The following is a 9,976-nucleotide window of genomic DNA, read 5'->3' as shown; positions in this document are numbered from 1 at the left end:
CTAACCATCTTAAATAAACATGCCCCATTCAAGAAATTTAGAACCAGGAACAAATATAGCCCTTGGTTCTCCCCAGACCTGACTGCCCTTAACCAACACAAAAACATCCTATGGCGTTCTGCATTTGCATCGAACAGCCACCGTGATATGCAGCTGTTCAGGGAAGCTAGAAACCATTATACACAGGCAGTTAGAAAAGCCAAGGCTAGCTTTTTCAAGCAGAAATTTGCTTCCTGCAACACTAACTCAAAAAAGTTCTGGGACACTGTAAAGTCCATGGAGAATAGGAACACCTCCTCCCAGCTGCCCACTGCACTGAAGATAGGAAACACTGTCACCACTGATAAATCCACCATAATTGAGAATTTCAATAAGCATTTTTCTACGGCTGGCCATGCTTTCCACCTGGCTACTCCTACCCGGTCAACAGCACTGCACCCCCCACAGCAACTCGGCCAAGCCTTCCCCATTTCTCATGTTCTGAAAGAGCTGCAAAATCTGGACCCCTACAAATCAGCCGGGCTAGACAATCTGGACCCTTTCTTTCTAAAATGATCTGCCGAAATTGTTGCCACCCCTATTACTAGCCTGTTCAACCTCTCTTTCGTGTCGTCTGAGATTCCCAAAGATTGGAAAGCCGCTGCGGTCATACCCCTCTTCAAAGGGGGGACACTCTTGACCCAAACTGCTACAGACCTACATCTATCCTTCCATGCCTTTCTAAGGTCTTCGAAAGCCAAGTCAACAAACAGATTACCGACCATTTCGAATCTCACCATACCTTCTCTGCTATGCAATCTGGTTTCAGAGCTGGTCATGGGTGCACCTCAGCCACGCGCTCAAGGTCCTAAATGATATCTTAACCGCCATCGATATGAAAAATTACTGTGCAGCCGTGTTCATTGATCTGGCCAAGGCTTTTGACTCTGTCAATCACAACATCCTCATCGGCAGACTCGACAGCCTTGGTATCTCAATGATTGCCTCGCCTGGTTCACCAACTACTTCTCTGATAGAGTTCAGTGTGTCAAATCGGAGGGTCTGATGTCCGGACCTCTGGGAGTCTCTATGGGGGTGCCACAGGGTTCAATTCTTGGACCAACTCTCTTCTCTGTATATATCAATGAGGTCGCTCTTGTTGCTGGTGAGTCTCTGATCCACCTCTACGCAGACGACACCATTCTGTATACTTCTGGCCCTTCTTTGGACACTGTGTTAACTACCCTCCAGGCAAGCTTCAATGCCATACAACTCTCCTTCCGTGGCCTCCAATTGCTCTTAAATACAAGTAAAACTAAATGCATGCTCTTCAACCGATCGCTACCTGCACCTGCCCGCCTGTCCAACATCACTACTCTGGACGGCTCTGACTTAGAATACGTGGACAACTACAAATACTTAGGTGTCTGGTTAGACTGTAAACTCTCCTTCCAAACCCATATCAAACATCTCCAATCCAAAGTTAAATCTAGAATTGGCTTCCTATTTCGCAACAAAGCATCCTTCACTCATGCTGCCAAACATACCCTTGTAAAACTGACCATCCTACCAATCCTCGACTTTGGCGATGTCATTTACAAAATAGCCTCCAATACCCTACTCAACAAATTGGATGCAGTCTATCACAGTGCAATCCATTTTGTCACCAAAGCCCCATATACTACCCACCATTGCGACCTGTACGCCCTCGTCGCCAAACCCACTGGCTCCATGTCATCTACAAGACCCTGCTAGGTAAAGTCCCCCTTTATCTCAGCTCGCTGGTCACCATAGCATCTCCCACCTGTAGCACACGCTCCAGCAGGTATATCTCTCTAGTCACCCCCAAAACCAATTATTTCTTTGGCCGTCTCTCCTTCCAGTTCTCTGCTGCCAATGATTGGAACAAACTACAAAAATCTCTGAAACTGGAAACACTTATCTCCCTCACTTGCTTTAAGCACCAACTGTCAGAGCAGCTCACAGATTACTGCACCTGTACATAGCCCACCTATATTTTTGCCCAAACAACTAACTCTTTCCCTACTGTATTTAATTTATTTATTTATTTTGCTCCTTTGCACCCCATTATTTTTATTTCTACTTTGCACATTCTTTCATTGCAAATCTACCATTCCAGTGTTTTACTTGCTATATCGTATTTACTTTGCCACCATGGCCTTTTTTTGCCTTTACCTCCCTTATCCTCTTGATGCTCTGGGGGCGCTATTTCATTTTTGGATGAAAAACGTTCCCGTTTTAAACAAGTTATTTTGTCACAAAAAGATGCTTGACTATGCATATAATTGATAGCTTTCGAAAGAAAACACTCTGACGTGTCCAGAACTACCAAGATATTTTCTGTGCGTGCCCTAGAACGTGAGCTTCAGGCAAAACCAAGATGAGACGGCATCCAGGAAATGAGCAGGATTTTTGAGGCTCTGTTTTCCATTGTCTCCTTATATGGCTGTGAATGCGAGAGGAGTAAGTCTGCCCTTTTTGTCGTTTCCCCAAGGTGTCTGCAGCATTGTGACGTATTTGTAGGCAGATCATTGGAAGATTGACCATAAGAGACCACATTTACCAGGTGTCCGCCCGGTGTCCTGTGCCGAAATTGGTGCGCAAAAGTCAGCTGCAAGTATTTTTCCATGGAATTTAGAGAAGAATGCAAGCTTCCACGAACGATATATCAATGAAGAGATATGTGAAAAAACACCTTGAGGATTGATTCCAAACAACGTTTGCCATGTTTCGGTCGATATTATGTAGTTAATTCGGAAAAAGTTTGACGTTGTAGGTGACTGAATTTTCGGTTCCTTTCGGTAGCCAGATGCGATGTACAAAACGGAACGATTTCTCCTACACACAGACGCTTTCAGGAAAAACTGCGCATTTGGTATGTAACTGAGAGTCTCCTCATTGAAAACATCCGAAGCTCTTCAAAGGTAAATGATTTTATTTATTTGGTTATCTGGTTTTTGTGAAAATGTTGCGTGCTAAATGCTACTCAAAATGCTAAGCTAGCTTTGCATACTCTTACACAAATTAGTCAATTTCTATGGTTCAAAAGCATATTTTGAAAATCTGAGATGACAGTGTTGTTAAGAAAAGGCTAAGCTTGAGAGCAGATGCATTATTTTCATTTTATTTGCGATTTTCAGAAATCGTTAACGTTGCGTTATGCTAATGAGCCTGAGGCTTTAGTCACGATCCCGGATCCGGGATGGGGAGTTTCAAGAGGTTAACTCACCTCATTTGCTCACATCGTATATAGACCTGTTTATACTGTATTATTGACTGTATGTTTGTTTTACTCCATGTGTAACTCTGTGTCGTTGTATGTGTCGAACTGTTTTGCTTTATCCTGGCCAGGTCGCAATTGTAAATGAGAACTTGTTCTCAACTTGCCTACCTGGTTAAATAAAGGTGAAATAAATAAATAAATAACATTTTGCAGAACTTTGAATCATGTGTGCTGTGTTTTTGTTGTCACCTTCTGTCACCTTCTGTCTGCAATTGCATTAATAAAGGATTGATTGATTAGCTTAAAGAAGATATTGTCTGTTTGCTGATTTCACCAATAAGCCAATGATTGACAAGAAACACCTGCCTAAATGATTACCAGCCCGTACCACTCACGTCGGTATCCATGGGGTGCTTTGAAAGGCTGGTCATGGCTCACATCAACAGCATCCTCCCGGATACCCTAGACCCACTCCAATTCGCATACAGCCCCAACAGATCAACAGATGATGCAATCTCAGTCACACTATACACTGCCCTTTCCCACCTGGACAAAAGAAACACCTATGTTAGAATGCCGTTCATCCACAACATAACCTTTCCCTCCTCAGGCGACTGACTCCAGTCACCCAAGTCATATAGTGTTTTCTCTAGTACCACACGGCAAGCGGCACCGGAGCGCCAAGTCTAGGACCAAAAGGCTCCTTAACAGCATCTACCCCCAAGCCATAAGACTGCTGAACAATTAATCAAATGGCCACTGGACTATTTACTTTGATTTGATTTTGAAATAGGCCATCATCACTGTCAATAGTGAATGATAATTATTCACGTTTTACATTTGAATGCCAATAATTTGATTGGCATTCAAATTTCTTTTCAGCACCATGGATTGAATCCTCACACTGCTACACCTCGTTATCAGCGGAGTCTTGTCTGGCAGTGAAACAGTTCATTCAGCCTCATTTACTGCCTTTAAAAAAGACATAGCTGATATAGCTGACTTGCTTAAACAAATGTGTTTTCTACTGACAATTGAGATGTACAAACTATGGCATAAAGGGATGACGAACGGATAAGAGGCAATCCATAATTTCAATTAAGACATTAATGAGCAAGCTAGGATGGACGTAATCAATATAACTATTTTTTCAGCACTTTTGAAATGTAAAGCGACATAATTCAGAACATGGGCTGTTCTTACAGTATTCTCCCTGTACACCAAGTAAGAACCGTAAGATAAATGAGGCATATAAGCAGACAATGAAAGCTCTTACAATATTCCATGACTACATTTCTCTAAAACAGGCTATAGGCTACATGTGCACCACCAAGTCATAAAAGTAGACTAAGTGATGAGAGGGAAAGGGAACAAATGATTAGGGTGAGGCACACGGGCTACTAACAGTTTACTACACAACATACACTTAGCATTACTTTCTTAGCTACTGTATACATATCTCCCTGGCATATTACATCATTTATACAGCAGCATACAACACATTTTTGGACATTGTGCTCACTTGAACAGGAAGGTGGTGCGGCGGTCCTCGTGGGTAAACTTTGTCATCAAAGTCTGCCATTCTCTGGATTGATGGTGCTTTCAAGACAACTGGGAACTTGGACAAAACATTTTTTGAATCATGATGTCAGTGATCTTCTAGAACGAGGCCTGAGTTCCCGACTTGGAATTCCAAGTTGGATGACCGTTCAAAATGTATTATCCCAGTCTTTTCTTTGTTGTTATCTTGAACTCACTGAAGTCTGAGATTTCCCAGTTCCGGGTTTCCAGTTGATTTGAACATGGCAGAAGTCATGCTGGATTGACAGCATAGCCAATGTATTCAACCTTTTCTGGCCATGGTGTTGAATGTTAATCCTTTTAATTAATTAACTTCTTAGGGGTAGACCCATTTTTTCTCAATTTCCTCCTGAATGACGTGCCCAAAGTCAACCTGTTGCGTCGCGCAATCCCGGATCCGGGATTCTATTTATAGCCTCAAGCTCATTAGCATAACGCAACGCTAACTATTCATGAAAATCGCAAATGAAATGAAATAAATATATTTGCTCTCAAGCTTAGACTTTTGTTAACAACACTGTCATCTCAGATTTTCAAAATATGCTTTTCAACCATAGCTAAACAAGCATTTGTGTAAGAGTATTGATTGCTACCATAGCTATAAGCCTAGAATTCAGCCAGCAACATTTTCACAAAAACAAGAAAATCATTCAAATAAAATAATTTACCTTTGAAGAACTTCAGATGTTTTCAATGAGGAGACTCTCAGTTAGATAGCAAATGTTCAGTTTTTCAAAAAAATATTATTTGTGTAGGACAAATCGCTCCGTTTTGTTCACGTTTGGCTATGAAAAAAACCTGTATACAGTTATAGCCTCAAGCTCATTAGCATAATGTAACGTTAACGATTTCTGAAAATCGCAAATAAAATGAAAATAATGCACCTGCTCTCAAGCTTAGCCTTTTCTTAACAACACTGTCATCTCAGATTTTCAAAATATGCTTTTGAACCATAGCAATTGACTAATTTGTGTAAGCGTATGCTAAGCTAGCTTAGCATTTTGAGTAGCATTTAGCACGCAACATTTTCACAAAAACCAGATAACCAAATAAATAAAATAATTTACCTTTGAAGAGCTTCGGATGTTTTCAATGAGGAGACTCTCAGTTACATAGCAAATGTTCAGTTTTTCCTGAAAGAATCTTTGTGTAGGAGAAATCGCTCCGTTTTTTACATCACATTTGGCTACCGAAACGAACCGAAAATTCAGTCACCAACAACGTCAAACTTTTTCCGAATTAACTCCATAATATCGACCGAAACATGGCAAACGTTGCTTGGAATCAATCCTCAAGGTGTTTTTTCACATATCTCTTCATTGATATATCGTTCGTGGAAGCCTGCTTTCTTCTCTGAATTCCATGGAAAAATACTTGCAGCTGAGGTTTGCGCACCAATTTTGGCGCAGGACACCGGGCGGACACCTGGTAAATGTGGTCTCTTATGGTCAATCTTCCAATGATATGCCTACAAATACGTCACAATGCTGCAGACACCTTGGGGAAACGACAGAAAGGGCAGGCTCATTCCTCTCGCATTCACAGCCATATAAGGAGACAATGGAAAACGGAGCCTCAAAAATCCTGCTGATTTCCTGGATGCCGTTTCATCTTGGTTTTGCCTGTAGCTCACGTTCTAGGGCACGCACAGAGAATATCTTTGCAGTTCTGGAAACGTCAGAGTGTTTTCTTTCCAAAGCTATCAATTATATGCATAGTCGAGCATCTTTTTGTGACAAAATATTGCGCTTAAAACGGGCACGTCTTTTTATCCAAAAATGATATAGCGCCCCTAGAGTTTCAAGAGGTAACCTGCATGTAGCTCTGGCCCTGAAGCAGGATATGCGTACCATTGGAAAGACAACACTTTGAAGTTTGTATAAATGTTAAAATAATGTAGGAGAATATAACAGAATAAATATGGTAGGAGAAAATCCAAAGAAAAACCAACCAGATATTTTTTTGAGAGAGAGACCTTCCTCTTAGAAATGCAAGAGAAAGGTCATATTGTAAAATAGCTCCCTGGATGGTTTCAGCAGTCTATGTTCCACAGGGTATCAGCAGACTATGTTCAAGGTTTCAGGCTTGTAACTTCAAAAACGAATAAGAAATAACCGTTTTTGTATGAGGACACAGTCTGCAAAATCTGTGTCACTGCGCGTAATGATGAAGTTGTGCACATGCTAAAATTCGGTTTCGTATTGAACATACCTCTTTCCGAAATAAATATTATGGTTTAGTTACATTTTAGGGTGTCTGAGGAGTAAATAGAAATGTATTTTGACTTGTTGAAACAAAGTTTATAGGTAGATTTTTGGATTCCTTTCTCTGTAAAACGAACGAGTGGATTAATCAAATCGATGGTGCAAACTAAACAGACTTTTTGGGATATAAAAGGATTGTATCTAACAAAACGACACTACATGTTATAACGGAGACCCTTTGGATGACAAATCAGAGGAAGATTTTCAAAAAGTAAGTGAATATTTAACTTCTTGCGTCGAGCAATCCCGGATCCGGGATCCTATTGATAGCCTCAAGCTCATTAGCATAACGTAACGTTAACTATTTATGAAAATCGCAAATGAAATGAAATAAATATGCTATCTCTCAAGCTTAGCCTTTTCTTAACAACACTGTCATCTCAGATTTTCAAAATATGCTTTTCAACCATAGCAAAACAAGCATTTGTGTAAGAGTATTGATAGCTAGCGTAGCATTTAGCGTAGCATTTAGCGGGCAACATTTTCACAAAAACCAGAAAAGCATTCAAATAAAATCATTTACCTTTGAAGAACTTCGGATGTTTTCAATGAGGAGACTCTCAGTTAGATAGCAAATGTTCAGTTTTTCCTGAAAGATTATTTCCCTATTTCAAATGGCCAATTAGCACCATTACGTTTTATCTATAATTTCACATTATTACTTCCAATTTGGACCAATTCACATTTCCAATTTCCCACCCTGTCATAGCCTACCCTAACGGGCCTCAACCAATAGTCAATATAGGCTAAAGATCCCAAGCAGGGCTACAGCAACTTCCAGAGAGAGTCAGACTCTTGGGCTTTATGGGGGCCACTCTGGTTTGAGTGTCCTTGGCAGAACGGTGTCGCTGTAACCAAGAGATCACATATCGTTCTGGATTCCACTGCACCAGAGCAGGTCGGTGAAGTTTTATGAACATCAAGGCAGACAGGTGATATTTTTTTCCAACATTATGAAGTTGTCAAGCCTCGAATGGGCCTCTGCAGTGCACACATGTAGCCTACAGTTCGTCATCATTCGCCAGAGAGAAGACAGAGAAGAAACCACCATTTACCTACTTTTAGGCTGCTGTAGCCTACGTATTTATTTGGTTTGTCAACCTATTGTTTTTAATGGAACTTTAGTGGTAATTAAATATAATTTATTTAGAATTGATCGGAATACATTTTCAGTGTATTCTCAAACAATTTAGGAAGCGCTGCCTCCTCACGCTTCTCCAGCACTTCAAGCCTGATTACTTGTGAAGCTAAGGCAGCTGGACTGCGCTATTTCATCAGAAAAAATATGAAGATATTTTTGTGAGAGGATTATTTGTCGCACCCCCCTCTACTACTTCCAGCAGCTATGTCTAAAAGTGGGAGCCTCAGACAGTTTCATGAAGTTTGAGCCTAAAAATCAGGACAGTCTCGTCAAGGTCAAGTCCCAGAGCCCATACATGTCCTTCATTGGTCCACTCTGAGGCACAGTTATCGACAAATCAATAATTTCCCAGTAGATGGCAGCAAACACTCACAAATCAGTTCAATTCATTTGAACCCAACAGGACACTAAGTGCATTGAGATGTAGCTGGGGACTATCCATTGTAGTGGGGATACTGCGGAGTGGGGACTTTCGAGTAGCTGGCAAACACTTGCTCTATGCGTAGCGCACATGTTGGTAGATGGGACAGATGGGGAAAAGGGAGAGGATGAGCGTGCTACACGCAGTCAGGATTTTCATTAGAATAAAGCAGAATAGCTAGTGTTTTTCTGATTTACTGAACCGTTTACCTTCGTATTTGTTCTTCTTGCTTGCTCCCCAAAATGAGCACCCGTGGACCTAGCATCGTGTTTGAGTGGCTGAAGACCCTCCAGCTCTCTCAGTATGTGGAGTCCTTCGTGGATAACGGCTATGATGATCTGGAAGTTTGCAAACAAATTGGGGACCCCGACCTGGATGCTATCGGTGTCTGCATACCGCACCACCGGAGAAGGATCAACAACGCGGTGCAAAGGCTGAAAGATGAGGATGAGGAAGCCGCCGGGCTTTACTTCACACTTGAGCCAATGCCCACCACCCCCCCCAACAGCCACCTGTTGGAACATTACGAGTCCAAACTCTGGGGGTCAAAGTCTTGGACAGAACCGCACAGTGACTGGGTCGGGAGGAATGGGGGTACATATCTGTGCGCGCAAAGGAACCTGATGCTTGGCAACCGAAGGGAGTTGGTGATTTACCCCCAAATGAAGCTGAAGATCATGATTAGGGATAAAGTCATCAGAGATGGCATCAACATCGCTAGGCCACCATACTCAAACAAGGTATATGAGTCACACAAATGTTTTTGGTGTGCTTTGTCCAGTGTTGACCTCATATTGTCTTACAGAAACCCTGTATTGATCTCACATAGGTGCCTGCTGCCTCCCAGTGTGTTCTCAGGTGATAGAGTGGTCAGTGGCCAGTCTGTCTTTTGAAGGTCACTTTGGTGGGGTTACCATCATGAGAAAGATATTAGTGCCTAGCTTCCAATACTCTGCACATCCTTATAATTTAAAAATGAGTTTGTATCATCTATCTGCCATGAGGGCAGGTGGCCTCAGGTAAAAGTGGCAATAATAATCTAAACTTTTGAATACCCCCAAAACACAAACTTTGGATCAGCACCTCACCTCACACTTGTCAGGCCCAGCGCTAATGTAATGAGTGACTGACTAGTCACATATCAGATTTCTTTAATGATAACCATGAGAGAATAGAACTGTCCCAGGGTCAGTGAGTTCAGTTCACCCTGCAGCCTGGCCTCAGAGCCATACAAAGCATACGATACATATGTCGATACGCCTCCAAGACCTATGATTCACTACATGACCAAAAGTATGTGGACACCTTCAGGTCGAACATCTTCCAAAATCAAGGGCATTAATATA

General features: G+C 41.7%; 1 protein-coding gene across 1 annotated transcript; it reads left to right on the top strand.

Moving 5' to 3' along the window:
• Positions 1-8,872: 8,872 nt before the first annotated feature.
• On the top strand, positions 8,873-9,370 carry LOC135536104 (sterile alpha motif domain-containing protein 5-like; the record flags this gene model as incomplete). Its single annotated transcript, XM_064962488.1, has 1 exon — positions 8,873-9,370. A coding segment is annotated over exon 1 (498 nt), but the record flags the coding sequence as incomplete, so codon positions are not given.
• Positions 9,371-9,976: the final 606 nt, after the last annotated feature.

Source organism: Oncorhynchus masou, unplaced genomic scaffold (genome assembly GCF_036934945.1).
Source record: "Oncorhynchus masou masou isolate Uvic2021 unplaced genomic scaffold, UVic_Omas_1.1 unplaced_scaffold_5578, whole genome shotgun sequence".
NCBI lineage: Eukaryota > Metazoa > Chordata > Actinopteri > Salmoniformes > Salmonidae > Oncorhynchus > Oncorhynchus masou.
This window is presented reverse-complemented; position numbering and strand designations above follow the sequence as displayed.